Source organism: Polypterus senegalus, chromosome 3 (genome assembly GCF_016835505.1).
Source record: "Polypterus senegalus isolate Bchr_013 chromosome 3, ASM1683550v1, whole genome shotgun sequence".
In the NCBI taxonomy this organism is placed as follows: Eukaryota; Metazoa; Chordata; class Cladistia; order Polypteriformes; family Polypteridae; genus Polypterus; species Polypterus senegalus.
In genome coordinates this window covers 117,330,066-117,346,975 of record NC_053156.1, presented here as the reverse complement: position 1 = coordinate 117,346,975, position 16,910 = coordinate 117,330,066, and the positions used below count along the sequence as shown (strand labels likewise).

General features: G+C 35.4%; 1 protein-coding gene across 2 annotated transcripts in view; it reads right to left on the bottom strand.

The window, feature by feature from the left end:
• The window catches only part of hace1 (HECT domain and ankyrin repeat containing E3 ubiquitin protein ligase 1), a 134,195-nt gene that overhangs the window by 12,367 nt on the left and 104,918 nt on the right, over window positions 1–16,910 (bottom strand). For both annotated transcript variants that reach the window (XM_039747856.1, XM_039747857.1), the window contains exons 20-21: window positions 10,405–10,536; window positions 6,402–6,500 (exon numbers count right to left, since the gene is read on the bottom strand). In XM_039747856.1, coding sequence (XP_039603790.1) covers window positions 6,402–6,500; window positions 10,405–10,536 — 231 coding nt within the window. The remainder of the gene's footprint in view (window positions 1–6,401; window positions 6,501–10,404; window positions 10,537–16,910) is intronic.

The following is a 16,910-nucleotide window of genomic DNA, read 5'->3' as shown; positions in this document are numbered from 1 at the left end:
AAAATGATAAGCATTATGATCAAGCAAATTCCACATTCATCCATCAGTCTATCTCTTCATTCAGGATCATGGAGAGCCACAGTCTATAATGGCACCAATAGATAAAGGAACCAAACCTAGGAGGAATGTCAGTCAATCATATTGTACAAGGGGTGATCAAAAAATTTAAGCCTGAACCTTGAAACGGTTCTATTAACATTATGATATTGGTGTAAAGGATCTTTCATATAAACTGTAAGGATCCTATGCTTTAGTCTGTCACTATAAGACGTCAACCCAGTGGGATGCACAAAGGCAGTGGTAGCCTTTATTTACTTTATCTTTAATAACATTTTTTTTACCATTTTTTTTTTCAAATGAGTTTCAAGTTCATAAATATTTCTATATACCCTGCATTTCATTTAGTTATCAGTCATTATCCAACCCGCTTTTTCCTAACACAGGGCCGCGGGGGTCTGCTGGAGCCAATCCCAGCTAACACAGTGCGCAATGCAGGAAAAAATCCCCAGGCAGGGCGCCAGCCCACCCAGGGCACACCCACACACCAAGCACACACTAGGGACAATTTAGGATTGCCAATACACCTAACCTGTATGTTTTTGCACAGTGGAAGGAAATTGGAGCACCCGGAGGAAACCCACGCAGACAAGGGGAAAACATGCCAACATTCCACTCAGGAAGGACCCGGGAAGAGAACCCAGGTCTCCGTGCTGAGAGGCAGCAGCACTACCACTGTGCCACGATGCCACCCATTTAATGATACAATAGGATAAGTGAAAACTAGCTAAATTATTATTAAAATTGTAAGCACTATGTGTAAAAATAAAATATCTTTATATTAATTTTATTTTAGATATATCACCACATACTCTGATATGTGCATGTCAGCCACAGTGGCCAAAAGAAGAAAACAACAAAACCTACCCACATATAGGATGCCCACTCAAGTAGGTATTTATTTTTCTTTTTTGTTATTTTTGTTATTTTCTCTAGCTTCCACAAACAGGGGTAAATGCTACTTTAGCAGAGAACTTTTCAGAGGATTCTGCTGGACTCCCATCTGGGCCTGCAGCTTTCCCACTCTGCAGAGGGCTTATTGAATCTTAAAGATCAGTGAGCATTATGGGTCTGACTCTTCTGCACAAGTTGTGTTCAAGTGTAGCTTTTGTATTTTATCAAAAAAAATTTAACTTGAGCTTCACATTTTTTAAACTTCATTGTATATACAGATTTACAGTCTTTCTTATTGATACTTTTTCTTTATTTTCACTGTTAAAGATTTGTAGAATTCCTTACTTTTTAAAGTTATTTTTTTGTTTCTTGTTTCTTGTTCCAACTGCTTGGTAAATTTCTTCAACTGAATTACACAACTATTTTAATTATCGTTATCTTTGTGTTTATTAAAATAGTAGCGTGACTTGAGTTGTTCTGTTTCACCAGTAGTCAACGAGTTAAGTTCTATTTCTGTTTGCCTCTCTGGTAACGTCTTAAACTGGTTTTAGCCTTATTTAATGGGTAAAAAATTCTTTGTTAGTTGTGGTGATTATACCATGAGACCCATGATATTTTATATCATGTACACAAGAATCTATTGTGGGCCCATTGCTCTTTTTGATCTATATGCTTCCAATGGTCAAATTATCTCAAAGCACAAGGTGAGCTACCACAGCTATGCAGATGACAAACAGCTTTATTTATCGATAGCGCCTGATGATCCTGATGCTATTGGCTCTCTGATCCTGCCTTTTACTTGTATTTCTGATTGGATGAGCAGTAACTTTCTCAGACTAAATAAGGAGAAAACAGAAATCTTAGTTATTGGCAGAAATGGATATAGTGAGGGTATTAAAAATAAACTTGATCCCTTAGGCTTAAAAGTCTAGTTGTAGGTAAAGAATTTAGGGGTAACAATTGACTCTGACCTAAATTTTAAATCACATATTAATAAGATTACTAGTAATGCATTTTTCACTTAAGGAATATAGTTATAGTTAGACCTCTCATAACTTTGCAAGACACTGAAAAATGAGTTCATGCTTTTGTTATCAGTCGACTAGATTACTATACAGCACTCCTTACGGGACTTCCTAAGAAAGGCATCAATCAGTTACAGGTAATACAAAATGTAGCAGCAAGGATCTTAACTAGAAAAAGAAAATCTGAGCATATTACACTAGTTTTAGGTCTTTACATTGGTTACCCGTGTCATTTAGAATTGACTTTAAAATACTACTAATAGTTTACAAAGCCTTAAATAATCTTGCCCCTTCCTATATTTTGGAATGTTTGTCTCCTTACACTCCAAGTCGTAACCTCAGATCTTCAAATGAAGGTCTGCTTATAATTCCAATAGCCAACCTTAAAAGAGGTGATGCAGCAGCACTATATAACCTTTGCTGTTATGCACCTAAAATTTTGAATATTTTACCAATTGAAAAATCGCCAGACTAATACTGTAGAATAATTTTAAAAACTGCTAAAAGCCCATCATTGTAAAATGGCTTTTTAACAGCTACATTTTAGTCGTATCCCTGTTAGTCTATATGGGCATTGAATTATTCTCTGGATACTGCAGTTCCCTACTAATTCTAATACTAATTCTCTGCCATCTTCACCGGTTCTGTGGTGGTGATCTGGGACAATACCACCACCTGATCAAGATACCATGCTGTCCCCTGTGTTTAAGGATTGAATGGCAGGTGTCCCAGATGTCCACATGACCATCATCATGCATTTCTTCCATATGAAGCCTAAAAACCACGAGGACTGATTAGAACATCTGTGTTAGGTAGAATGTCCAGTGGGAGCTGGGTGGTCTTTTGGCCTTGGAACCCCTGCAGATTTTGTTTTTTTCTTTCCCAGCCTGTTTTTTTTTTGTTTGTTTGTTTTTGTTTTTTCTGTCCTCCAGGCCATTTGACCATACCTTTTTCTTTGTTAAATACTGTATAATATTATTGCCTAATCTTGTTTATGTTTTATATTAACTTGTTTTTATTTCATTTTGCAAAGCACTTTGAACTACACTGCATGAAAACGTGCTATAAATAAATGTTTTTATTTTTGTAGTGACAACCATTTAAAGTGCTTCATTTGACAATACTGCATATTTTTGATCAATCAAGGAAATCTTGGAGATGAACTCTCGTACCCATGTGGTTTGTAATTTTTATGTGTGTTTTAAGCTTTCCCTTATATACATATTCTCCAGAAACAGCTACGGGAGAGACAAAGATTCCCATAGGTATTCTCTAAAGGCAGATTTCTATCTAAAAATAGATTAATCTGTAAGGAAATGAATCTTATAAATTCCCCATCTTCTACCAATATTGGATTAAAATGCCACAGATGGCTTATATTAGTAAGGCTAAATTATTGCTATTATCAATAAAAAGGAAGGCATTCTGCAAAAAAGTACAATGTAATTAAGAAAAAAAAAGAATATACAGTAATCCCTCGCTATATCGCGCTTCGACTTTCGCGGCTTCACTCTATCGGATTTTAAATGTAAGCACATCTAAATATATATCACGGATTTTTCGCTGGTTCGCCGCTTTCTGCGGACAATGTGTCTTTTAATTTATGCTACATGCTTCCTCAGTTTGTTAGCCCAGTTGATTTCATACAAGAAACGCTATTGGCGGATGGCTTAGAAGCTACCCAATCAGAGCATGTATTACATATTAACTAAAACTCCTCAATGCTAAAAGATATGCTTCCCGCGTGGCGCTTGTTTTGTTTGCTTCTCTCTGTCTCTCTCCCTGACGGAGGGGGTGTGAGCAGAGGGGGCTGTTTACACAGTAGCTGTTTGCCTAGAAGATAGGACGCTCCTCTACAAAATGCCGCTTTATCGCGGTGCTTCTGTATACTTAAAAGTACGTATTGATTTTTTGATTGTGCTCCTTTGAAGATAAGATATGTTTGCATTCTTTTAATTGTGAGAAAGAACTGCCATCTCTGTCTTGTAATGAAGCACAGTTTAAACGTTTGACTAAAGGGTGTTATTTCATGTCTAGAGGGCTCTAATAATGTTAACAGTGTGGGAGAGTTTATAAGGGCTTAAAATATATAAAAATAACCATACAAACATATGGTTTCTACTTCGCGGAAATTCATTTATCGCGGCAGAGTCTGGAACGGATTAACCGCGATAAACGAGGGTTGACTGTATTGCAGAATTAGGTGAACAGGATCAGCAAGCTTGTTGGGCTGAATGGCCTATTCTCATTAAAGTTAATAATGTTGCAAAATAAAATCCATTAATTTTTTCCTGCTTTTTCTAAGAATTACATTGACTCCACCCAAGTTGCCTGGCGGTGATTACGTGTGAGAAAAAAGAAAATACGTGTGAGGATCAGAGGACAAATCGTTTAGAACAGGTAGTGTCAGATTTGCTATTTTGGGAATGGTTTAGTTTTACCCAGGAAGACACAGTGTAAGCAGTCCTTGTTTACAAACTATGCCAAAAACAGGTTGCAACAAAGACTGTCAACACAAAACAACTATTTAACATTGAAAGATAAAACACATTACTTCATATTAGGATGCCATCTAGGCATGTGATGGAGTGGTAACGTGCTCTCCCATCTGCCTGACAAAACGTGTCCCTGCTAAACCAATGTTCATTGTTTCATTGCATACTGTATGTGCAGACAAGCAGCAGATGGCAGGAGATAACAGCTGCAGTAATTTGCCATATTGCAAAACACACTTTTGATCATTTAACATGCACTCTAAAACACAGTTGCATTTTGTTGGTGGTCAGATAACTCGAACAACTAATTAACACCAAAAGTGACACGTCTGTGCAGCATACATACTCATCCATCCAATTCACACTGACTCCATCTCTTTTCTGTGTTGAAATGCTACACGGGGGAATAAAAACAGCACATTTGTAAGATTTTACACAATCTTTGTGTGATCTTCCTAATGTTTGTGTATGGGGTAAAGTTCATTAGTGGCCATTTTATTTTTGTTTTGAGTACATGTTGTTAGTTTAACAAGTGAACTGAGTTTCTTAATTGCAATAGTTGTAAATATTCCATGTGTTACCATTTATAAACATACTGTGTTAATAAACATATGACTCAGTTGTGGAAAGTGTATGTTGGAGGAAGTAAAAAATAAAATCTTATTACTTTCTGATTAGAGGATATTAATAGTATAATGACATTTCAATTAATAAAAAAAATCTACCTGAGTTTATAATGCCAGATTTTAACTAAGTGTTATCACTGCCTATTGTGATTGGCAGTGAAAGTTGAATTTCACTGTGTGATTCCATGAATCATATAACTGTTATTGAATATTGACAAACAACATATCTGCAAATACATTATTTGGAGCTATTTCAAAATAAATAAATCATAAAATATAAATGTATAAATGCACATATAGAGTCTGATTAGCAAATGTATTTAGGACATGTCTTAAACAAAAGAGGAAGAATGAGAGACAGTAATGTTTATTGAAAGCAGTATAAGTAAACGTAAAACAAAAATAGTTATAAAAATTATTTTTTTTAGCTGATTGTCACACTGAGTCATATCTTTTAATGAAATTAACCTGTTTCCTTCTCTAATATTACATAATATTATTGTGAGAAAATGTACCAGATTTTAGACTCTGGATAAAAATGTCTATAAAGTAAAGATCTTTAATTCTCAAGTTGTTTTGTCAACATATTGAGAAGGATACGCTGTGCCAATAGGGACTTTTTTTAACAGGTGTTTCTCATAATAGGTTAGGCTCAAAACTTTTTGAATACCCCTTTTATGCTCAAGGACACACAGACACACATTCATAAAAGTCAAATTTACTAACATACATGTCTATGGGGTGTAGGAGGAAGTTGCAATACCTGGGGAAAAAAACCCACTCACACACAGGCACACACATGTCAACTGCACAGAGCTTACATATCGCAGAATGTAAACCCAGTTTTCTGGAGCTGTAAGGCAGCAGTGCAAACCACCTGCCATTTCAGGTTTCCTAATTAATATAATTGGTTGCTTAAACCAGTACTATTACTATAACAACTGCTGCTATTATTAACTATTTAAGCATTTAAATAGGAAAAATACAACTAAAATATGAACTTTGTATGAAGGTAGCACTGAAAATAACTTTCTGTATTTTTCTTCACCATAAATAGTTTCTACAAAGTGAAGCAAATACTCATGTTAATACTACAGACATTATGCAATTGTGGCTATTCAATATACTGTAGATATAAGTTTGATTTTGTACTGTAGAGAATTTTGAACATATCAGGTCATAACTGCTAGAATCTACGCTACGAGGTGAAGACATTTTATAAATGCATCTTATTTACGAAATAAAGTCTTTCATTCAAAATAATATTAAACTTAATTATAATATGTCAGTTTCATTCTGATTACCTGGATAACCTGTTCATCTTCATCATAGCCACTGGTATATTCTGTATTTTTTTTCCAATCACATACATCAATCTCTGGCATTCCAGAAAGGAGCAATTCCTAGATGAAAATAAAACCAGTAAATGCAACAATAAATGTAATTTCTTCAGTGTTTAGTAATATTCACCTTTCAAAAGGTAGTTTACCAAAGTAAACGCTCTTGAGATTTTTTTTTCACAATACACTGAATGCTGCATTTAAATTGTTGTTCTATCAAAACTATAGGACAGTGATAGAGGGTAGAGGTATAAAACATGTATTAAGATTGTGAAGCTTGCTTCTGTTGTTGTTTTTTAGATGTTAAACTGATGAACTATTTCTTTTTGAATAATATAAAAAATAGTTTCCTGTAATTTCTAATTAGGTGATTACAACATTTCTTAGGACATGCCGCAATTTCTACCTCATACATACTAATAAATGTCATAGGTGGCATACCATTTTAGTGGTTTGAGCTGCTGCTTCACAGATCCAGAGCCAGTTTATTGTCCATGTGGAGTTTGCTTGTTCTCTCCTGGGTGCATGGGTTTTCCTCTGAATATTCTGATTTCACTCCTATACTGTCAAAGATAATGCGGGTTAACTGACAACCTGTGTGTGAGTGAACTGGTCCTGTCCAGAGCTGGTTCCCTCCTTCAGCCTGATTTTGCCAGGATGACCTGTAGGCTCACCATAACCATGAACTGGATACCGCAGAAGTTTGAGAATGTTATATGACATTAATAAGTGTCATATTTCTTTTATATCATTCTGTCATGGATAAAAACTAAAGTTTTAGTAAATACAGGGGATTTCCATGAAATTTACTAGATGACTTGAAAGTAAGTGACTAGTATTTCAGTTTGTGAAGTAACCTGCCCTGCTTTATAGCATCTCAGTAAACGAGATCTCACCTCATCATTGATGAGTTTTGTTTTCTGTTATTTCACTTCCAGTTTCTCTGTAGTTTAGCATAACTCTGTTCATAACAGTCATGATTGAATATTGTGCAAAATACACAGACTGTAAGCTAAAACTTGTTGCCAATGGTTTCTGAAGATAAAAATGTGGGTGTGGTTAATACCTTTTAATTAAAAACCTTAACTTTAATTAAAACCTTTTAATTCTTCAGCTTTTTTTAAATTAGAAGAACTATTATCCTCAGCTTTTAAGATGAAAATGTTTATACCTGGCCAGTTGAATATTTATTTATATGTCCACAGGAAAGCTGCTGTTGGCCACAGTAAGACAGGTGAATTATACATCAGTAGCGGCAGTTACAGGAATATTTATTTTCACAGATGGCAGTTGGAATCAAAACTCCATATTCCATTGGCTTTCACAAATAAGTTTCCCTGCTTGCTGAGCGGTAAATTAACAAGCTCTGTAGAATGAACTGCAGCACTCTAGGAAATTGAGTCTTTTCATCGATACATTTCACATATGCAAGGGTATAAGTGGGGATATTATTTTTTATTAATATTCTCTTTTAGCACACACAAATTAATTTTTTATATATTATTAATATTTTATTTAAATAATTTTGTACAAATGTATATATCCCATTTATTAAAACAGATGAATGATTTATATGATATTACTGTAATACTGAATGAATAATGGACTATCCATTGAGCAGACTGCAGTTTGTGAGACTCAAGGACTGTGTTTCTGATACAGATGTGACCAGCACTGGAACCCTAACCCTAACCCTCCTTTTCTCTTCACTCTATACACTTCCAACTATAAAAATAACACCAGATCATGTCGCTTGCTGGAATTCTCGGATGATTCTGCAGTTACGGGGAGTATTGATGAGGGGGGTGAATCAGAGTATAGGAGTCAGGTAAAGAACTTTCTTTCTTTGTGCAAGGAGAAATTGTCTACACCTTAAAATCGGCAAAACCAAGGAAGTGATTATTGACTTTTACTACACCAAAGAGCCTTTATGTCCAGTCACTATTCAGAAAGTGGATGCAGAAGTGGTGCACATCAATAACAGGTTGGGCTGGTCTCAGAGCACAGAAGAACTATATAAGAAAGGACAGAGCAGGCTCTTCTTCCTTAGGAGGCTGTGTTCCTTTCATGTGGGAAGTAGCATCCTTTACATCTACAAATCTATGAATGTGCTGGGCTGCTAACATTACTTCAAGAGAGGCCCACAGAATCAACAAGCTAATTAAAGGGGCAAGCTATTATGGGACACATTCTAGACCTCCTGGAGGTAGTAGCAAACGACAGAATTAAAACAAAACTAATGTCATTATGAACAATGCTGCACATCTTCTCTCTGACACACTAACACTGAGGACTGTCAGCCAATGATCTATTAAGCAGAAGTGTGTCAAGGAATGCTACTGGGGCTCCTTTATACCATCAGCAATATATCTGTGTAATGCTTCACTGTAACTGTGACTGTCAAGTTAGTGGTTTTCTTTTGCTTCTTTTTAAATTCTTCTTCTTTTACAGTCAATCTGGTGTGTTTTCAGACCAGAGAGTGTGTGTACATTTATCTATCTATCTATTTATGTAATTATTTATTGAAAGAGCTTCTTTAAAAAGCCAAATTTCCCCCTTGGGACAAATAAAGTTCTACCTAATGTAACCTAATCTAATCTAATCCAAAATTTTGCTTGCAGACAATATTCTGATATAGCATATAAAACAATAACAACCTGCAACAAGGGTCATAATGTTGATTTTGATCAGGATAACAAACTATAGAGTTATCTGAGATGGTCACAACAGGGTTTCTTTGCAAATGCAGCATGCTCATCAGATTGTCTGTCTCCTGCCATCTTATATTAGATTGAACTGGCTGAGTATATATAATAGTCTAACCATTTTTTATTTTTTCCTGAAAATTCCCCAAACAAAAACTGCCACTATGGTTTTTGATACATCAGGTCTCAGACTTCCAACAATTCCAATACTTGCTGGTACTGAAATCAGACTTTGGAGTGCTGCATGCTGAGGTCTAGCACTGAGTAATTGGCTCCATCACCTGTTACTGAAACTCTGGAAAAAACGTGGGTGACAACTGCTGCAGGTACACTGATAATTATAGCCAGAATTGGAGGGAGAAAGATAAATCTCTTTTGTTGAATTTATTGGCATAATAAATTTGTGATATAATATGCTTTTCTATCTTGATCACAAAGAACAAATGGCAGCCCTGTCTTGTTCAGCTTACCCATGTTGTTTCTTGTATAGCTGTATAGTTTTGCTATTATCCTATTGCCATTATTTTTCTTTTTTAATTGAATTCTTCAATTTACATAAAACAGTCCCCCCAAGTAACATATTTGAATTAGCAAAGCTGAAAATAAATAATTAAGTATTTATTTAACTTTAATGTTAAGAATAACCATACCCAGACACTATTAAAAATGTCACCACCAGTAAAGCTTGCATTATATTCTCAATACACTCTGGCAAGCGGGAAAAAAATGTACATATATCCACATATACACAAGTTGTATAACTAATATACAGTAAATGTCTGCATTCTGAATATATCTCCTGCCATTTCTCCACAGGCAGATACATAGTCTTTTACCCCAGTGATTTATTATCGTGTGCAATTGTGTGCTTTTGATCCAAGACCATTTTTTAGACATACCACATTAGAAGCTATGCATGTTATGCCTTGCAACAGAAAATGTAATGACTCCCTAATGAATATAATCAAAAACTAATAAGCACACGTTATTCGTCACCTAAAAAGAAAACCCCCAGAGTGACACTGACATTTGGCTCTAGTGACTCCATACTCTACACTGGCTTGTTGTGACACTACCTGCAGACATTCAAGGAAAAGTACAAAGTATTTAGCAGGAGGCAAAATAGTGCTAAATGATTCTGAGGTGGAATTCCCAACCTCCCCCTTTCAATAAGAATTAAAGGCCTCATATTATAATAAGCTTGGAATAAATTGTGATATGCTGTACAGAGGCCGGAATTGCTACAGCTTTTAAAGACTCACCAGTTCATATTCATCAAACAGCTGTATCAAAGAGGGTGGGATAAATGTGTGGAAGCCATGCAGGAAAGCATTAATTTGTGGTTGTATTGCTCTGGTCATTCGCAATTCAGTCACCAGCTGGACATACTCAGCCTTTGAGAAAGGAAACAGAAATACAAACAGTTTAATGGCAGGTTCTTTTTAGAAGTATGAAAAGCAAACTTTCAGAAAGTCTTCTGTCAGGAAAATACCACAAAATTGCACAGCTTTATTCCATTTTTCAAAGCAGACATGCTTCACAGAGCAAGTCTACCAGCTCAGCAATCATGCAGCCTCCAGCTCCCCTTGGCTGAAATGAAATTACAAAACGTATGTTACATGTCTCTGCGCTGCAGCACAATGGAAATTCGATACTTTTAGTGCTGTATGAAAAATATTTTTTTAGGTTAAAAAAGACTAAGCATTAAAAAAAGAGTAGGAGAAAATTAAACATGTTCTTCTTCCATTTCATTTATTTACTTACATGTACTTTGTGTGAATGTTCATGCCAAGCATTATATTAATGGCATTTTAATTCAACAAAGTTATTAAAAACTATCAATTGGTCTACATCCTCTCTCTCAAACTGCCATTTGTTGTAACAAATATTTCCTAGGTACACTTCCTTTTAAAAGAGGTATTTTTGCAGTGTATATCAATGTTGATTATTATTTCACCTACTCTGCAGTTTCTGTATACAAACTATTATAAAATCAAAACAAAAATTAAAAACCTGAGTAAAAAAACTATTTATTAATTATATATTTTGCTTTTCAATGCAGATCAGCCATAAAGATAACGCTGTGAAAATTATGGTTGCAATGAAACAAAGCAGCTTTCCTCAATGCTTATTAAAGCCTGCCATCTACTGGTACACCTGCAATATAATTTTCAGACAAACTGTACAAACTAAAACAAAGTCTTACTACAGACTTTAAAAACCTTGGGCAAAACAGAAATTATAAAACAGAAAAAAGTGCCAAGTTAATACAAAAAAGAATGATCGTTCAAATCAATTTATATTATCAGAACTGCAGTATTATTTTAGGCATTTTGACTTTATATGATGCAGGACGAACCAGATATGCAGTATTTTGATAACCTGTTTATTGATAACATTTACAGTTTTACTGTATATGAATATTTATAAAAATAAGTGAGAAACAATACAGTGTATGTCATTTTAAGCAAGACATATCCATAAAATCCAAAATTTAGAAGTTGTAATAATTATCCACATGAAGCATATTAACCAGTGCCTTGAACACTGGACTAATTTAGCAGGGATGACAATGAATGGATGGATAAATGGAATAATGTCAATTATCTTATATACATGGATAAATGGAATAATGTCAATTATCTTATATACTTAGATAAATGTATTACTGGTCAACACAAGTATTAAATATATCATGGATATGTTTCCACTGTTAAATGATTGAGTGAGTGATTTATCACAATACCATTACAATGAGCTTGATATGCACAATAACAGCTTTATCACTTTTATGTTTTTAACAGGTGTTTCCTGTATTAATCCTACACAGATAATTGTCCATGATATCACTAGGGTTTTTGTTTGTTGCTGTTTTAAAAGCTGCAGGAACCACTAACAAAATCACCACATCTTCTGCACTGCAGTATTGCATACAATCTTGGGCAATCAGGTGTACTAAAAAAAAAAATAAGTTAATTATGATTTCCGCCATGGACTTTGGTTTAAAATACTTAGAAAAACAAAAGAGGAGAGAAGGGTGTACAAGTTAATTTCAAACGCCATTCTTTTCTTTATTGTTGTCAGTTATTTTGAAGAAGACCTGTGTTGGAAATGTCAGTTTTAAAGTTATTGTCTCTTTATAGTGTCTATCAATTATTTTTAATTTATTTTTAGTTCCCACAGGCATCTGTCTTTTTTCTTTCGCTTTCATTCACTTTGTTATTTTCACTCAAGGATGATTTGGCAGTGAAATACAATATGGAAATAAAACACATATGTGAAAATCACATCTAGAATGGAGCTAACTACCATTTGAACTTTCGGTGAATGTTAATAATAATTTTTATACACATTCAATGGTGTCTAGAGGTTAGACCAGTTTACTGACATACCATGAGTCTTAGAAGATGTTTTAAATGAAAATATTTAGTAGAATATTTACCAGTTTGTATATAATTAGGTAATTGCATTTCTTCTGTCTTGCTTTAGAAACTCCAATTAAATTCTAGAACCAAAGAAGTCAATATACACAGGCTTGGATAACTGGTCCACAGATAACAACCTAGCCTAGAGGTGGGCAACAAGACTATATGTAGAATCCTTTTTAAGACAGATGTCAAAAATGAATAAGGCACGTCCAAATTTGAATTACTTGTAGAAACAGCAATAAAAAAGCCAAATTCAGTATGTACAATACTAAAAAAAATCATTTTTGGTATTACTCTTATTAGTGCAACCTTTGGACAATTTTAGTTAAAATTGTTACTGCCAAACACAAACAACTGACTAGTGAGCATAATCGCTATTTTAAATGACTACTAGGAGGCCCCGCCCCCTGCTTGCTTTGCTCGCCCACCCCTTTGTTTGGTTTACTAGATATACAATTTAAAGAGATTGTTATTTTCATGGGAATTTTTACATATGCATTATTTTCACTTTTACTTTAAAAACTTTTGTAAAAACAATACTTGTCCTTTATTTCCGGCACCGGGCGTCGTTATATCCCTTTCTCACAGGACGTATAATGCTGCTCGCGTTGTGAGGGGGGGGCAGCTGAACGCACGCTAAGGAGATGCCGTCGGATCATCTGCTGTCTTTCTGCTGCTGGCGAGCTGCCTGTTCTGCTTGTTGCATGTTGTTGTTTTAAGAGCTGGGAGCACATGATGCGTTTCTGCCAAAAGCAATCCAACAACTGATAGGTTAGATGTCTGTGGACTTGTTTTAAATGATGGCTCACTGCCTTATCTCTCGTGATGTTGTAAAAACAATATTTGTCCTTTATTTCCGGCCCCGGGTATGGTTAAATTTCTTTCTCGAAGGACGTATAATGCTGCACGCATTGTGAAGGGGGGGCAGCTGCTGCCGAGCTGCCTGTTGATCATTCTAAAGCCAGTACAGCCGCTGTCCTTTTTACCACTTCATGTCTCTGCTGCTCGCGTTGTGAAGGGGGGGGTTTGGATGGTTTAGGGTGGCTGAACGCACGCAACCAGAAGTTGTTGGATCATCTGCTGCGAGCTGTGTGTTTTGCTTGTCACTTGTCATTGTTTTAAGAGCTGGGAGCAAGATAAAGTGTCTCTCGCGGGACCTCAAATTGTCTTCTGAAAAGATCATGTCTCGTCTCCCTAGTCTGCCTCCTCAAGATTTTTTTTATAATAGAGAGACATAGATAACAGACTGCCTGCATCATGAGCATCAACACAAATTTCTTAACAATGCTTTATTATGTGTGATATTTGGTCTAGATGTAGAAATGTTTCTTGCGACAGTCATCAATAACCAAACATTGACTTTTGCTATTATTTTGCCGGCAAACGTTAGCTAATGTTCTCCGTTAATACCAATAAACCAATCAATCCTCGCAATCAATTGTGCAATTTTATACTCCCATAAAGGTTGATATAAACTAATCAATCTTGTTACATACTTACTGTAATCAGTTGTGTAAATTAAACTTATATAATGCATATATAGAATACAACACACTTATGAATAAATGTCTGTTTAAACATGTCTAAAACTTGAAATATTCCAATATGAATAAAATGGGTGCAGGAAAATAAGCCATTTCACGCATAAGCACACATTTTGTATATGTTGTATACAATATAATGCATGTGACTATGATATCTCATCTACATTTACTATACAATAGAACATCCCAGCATTTCATTTATTCCTCTTTGCTGAACCAAAAAGGATAGCATAACTGTAGAGGTACTAATAAACACAAAAACAGCTACAATATTCTCTTGGATTGCCATTTTAAGCTCTTTTTTATGAATAGTTTTAAACTCAACAGATGTAATAGGGAATAATGGAATGAACTTTATTTATGTTTTGTGCTCTTCACTAGTACTCACCACAACATCTCCTATCCCCACAAGTATACACCAATTTATTAAGCTAAACAAATATAATACAAATTAAAGCATAAATTTAGCTGAATAAAACACCCCAGATCCTTACTCTACCCCTCTCTCCATTTACATTAGAAAAATAAGCAAATAAACAATAGAATGGAAAAGCAAAAAATAAACACCCACCCAACTCCTCACAATATCCCAAGTCCAGTCTTCCTGCAGGCAGTCATATAAATGATATAATGAATATAAAGAATAAGTAATTTCAAGTTCTGAGAAAAGTATTGTAATATATTCTAAAGGTTTACTTCTGAAATCAATATATATTGTAATTGTTGAAATGTATTTTTACTTTATAACTTGAGCAGAGGTAGTTTAAATGATTTGTGATTAACAGGCAAGGACTGATCAAATCAGTCATTAAACAAAACTGTCTGAACCTATATGGTGCCAATTGGAGTTAGTTACAGTGAGGACTGTTGTTCCTAGTTCCCATCTATTTGACTTGATGAAAGAACCACAGTAGTTATGTTCAATTTAGGATACAGTCCCAGTTCGATGACTTGAACTCTGAAAAGTTTACAAGTGGTCCCTTGTACATTTTTCAGCCTGAGATAGCAGAAAGACTGTTTACTTAAACTTTTATTTAAGACTTAAGTACATGCAGAAAAAAGTGACTTGCATCCTAATCTGGGCCCGCTCCTTGCTCCCTCTTCAATAATGGAAGCCTCTTGAACCTGACACCATCACAAATGGTGGGTGCTGTGGGATGAGCTGGCAATGGGGAAGGAAGAATGGACAGAGAACAGCAAGTGGAATAGGTGTCTGACTTTTTTAAAGCACTCGTGGAACTCAAGCAAGAAGAGGATATTTTAAAGATCAAACTTTTTAATGGACATTTAATGAAAAAATTTTTATTGTCATTTTAAAAGTTCTTAATTTTATAATGCCCTGGTTTTACAAGGGGACTTGGGTTGGTTTTAGTGCTTTTATTGATTTGCTTTTAGTGCAGTGACAAGTCCAAGCCACAGACCTGAGCCACCAGTTGCACTGGGATGGTAGAGGCATGGAGCCTTCCCATGCAATTGGCAGCTAAGGGGGGAGGCATGTGGTATAGCAGGTCAGTGGCTCAGAAAAACTGGTCGTTTTAATAAATAAATAATGAATGCACTCATGCTGGGGAGGGGAGTAGGTGTGAGCAGACTGCCATGAAGTTGCCCAATCTCTGGTTTGGTGCGAGACAGTCAGCTGTCCGTGTGTTGCCTTGCCAGGGCTTTGACCACTGTCTTTCCTCCCTAAAGACCAGCATACCATACTTCAGCTAACCCAAGTGTCCGCTTTACGTCTCATTGCATCCATAATGGCTAACACGGTACAACACCCTACTACTATCACACTTAATAGGATTACAAGGTTACTTTATATAGGTAGAGGGATCCACTCAACGAACTCTACAACCTAATAAGCATCACAATTCTTAGATTGTCATTATGTCATTAGGTTTTTACTGTATCCCATTACTCATGATAAAAAGAACATTTAGTTAATTCATAAAACAATTTAGTAAATATAATTCTTCAAGTGACATTTAGTGCACTTGAGGTAATAGAATCTGATATCACCCGCTCTTAATCTCATATTAAGATAATCACTTTTAATGATATAAATGTTCCACTATCTATTGATTACTTAAACAATTACTTTTATAAACACCCATACAGTACTGGCTTCTCAAAAATTATAATTTATCAATAAACGCTTAAAAGGAAAACAAGTTCTTCTGAAGGGACTGAAGAAGCAACATTCACTTCTGCAAAGTAAGAACTTTTAAACCTGAATTACACAGAAATGAAAAATTCCTTCTCTTGTTACTGGACACAAGGCACTCAGAAACCAGAACACAATAAATCACAATAAATGACAGGGATAAACTTACAATGACAAAACTGTTTCCTAAGAAAGCCCCTAGACACTTCATTAAATGATCTGGCTCATTACAGAATGTCTTAATTACAATCAGAGCAAAAAATACAGATGTGGAAGAAATTGAGGCATCTAAAGAGCACTGTTCTCACATGCATAAAGAAGCAACTAAAAGAAATGAGGAAGCACCAAAAGCAGGCCAACTCAAAAAACAAGACCGTAATATTCAGCAAGTATGCATACATACAGTTTCAAACCCATTTAATGCAATTAAGAGTTTTTTTTGTTTTTTAATGGGGGGCGGATGTCCAGAGCCTAACCCAGGAGCACCAGGTGCAAGGCAGAAATCAGTTCTGGACAGAGCAGCAGTCCATCGCAGCCTCATTCGCATACACAAAGCCAATATGGAATCACCAATTAACCTGCAATTCATAGCTTAAATCACATGCAATCTCTACAGTAAAAGTAAACAGATTGCATGATAA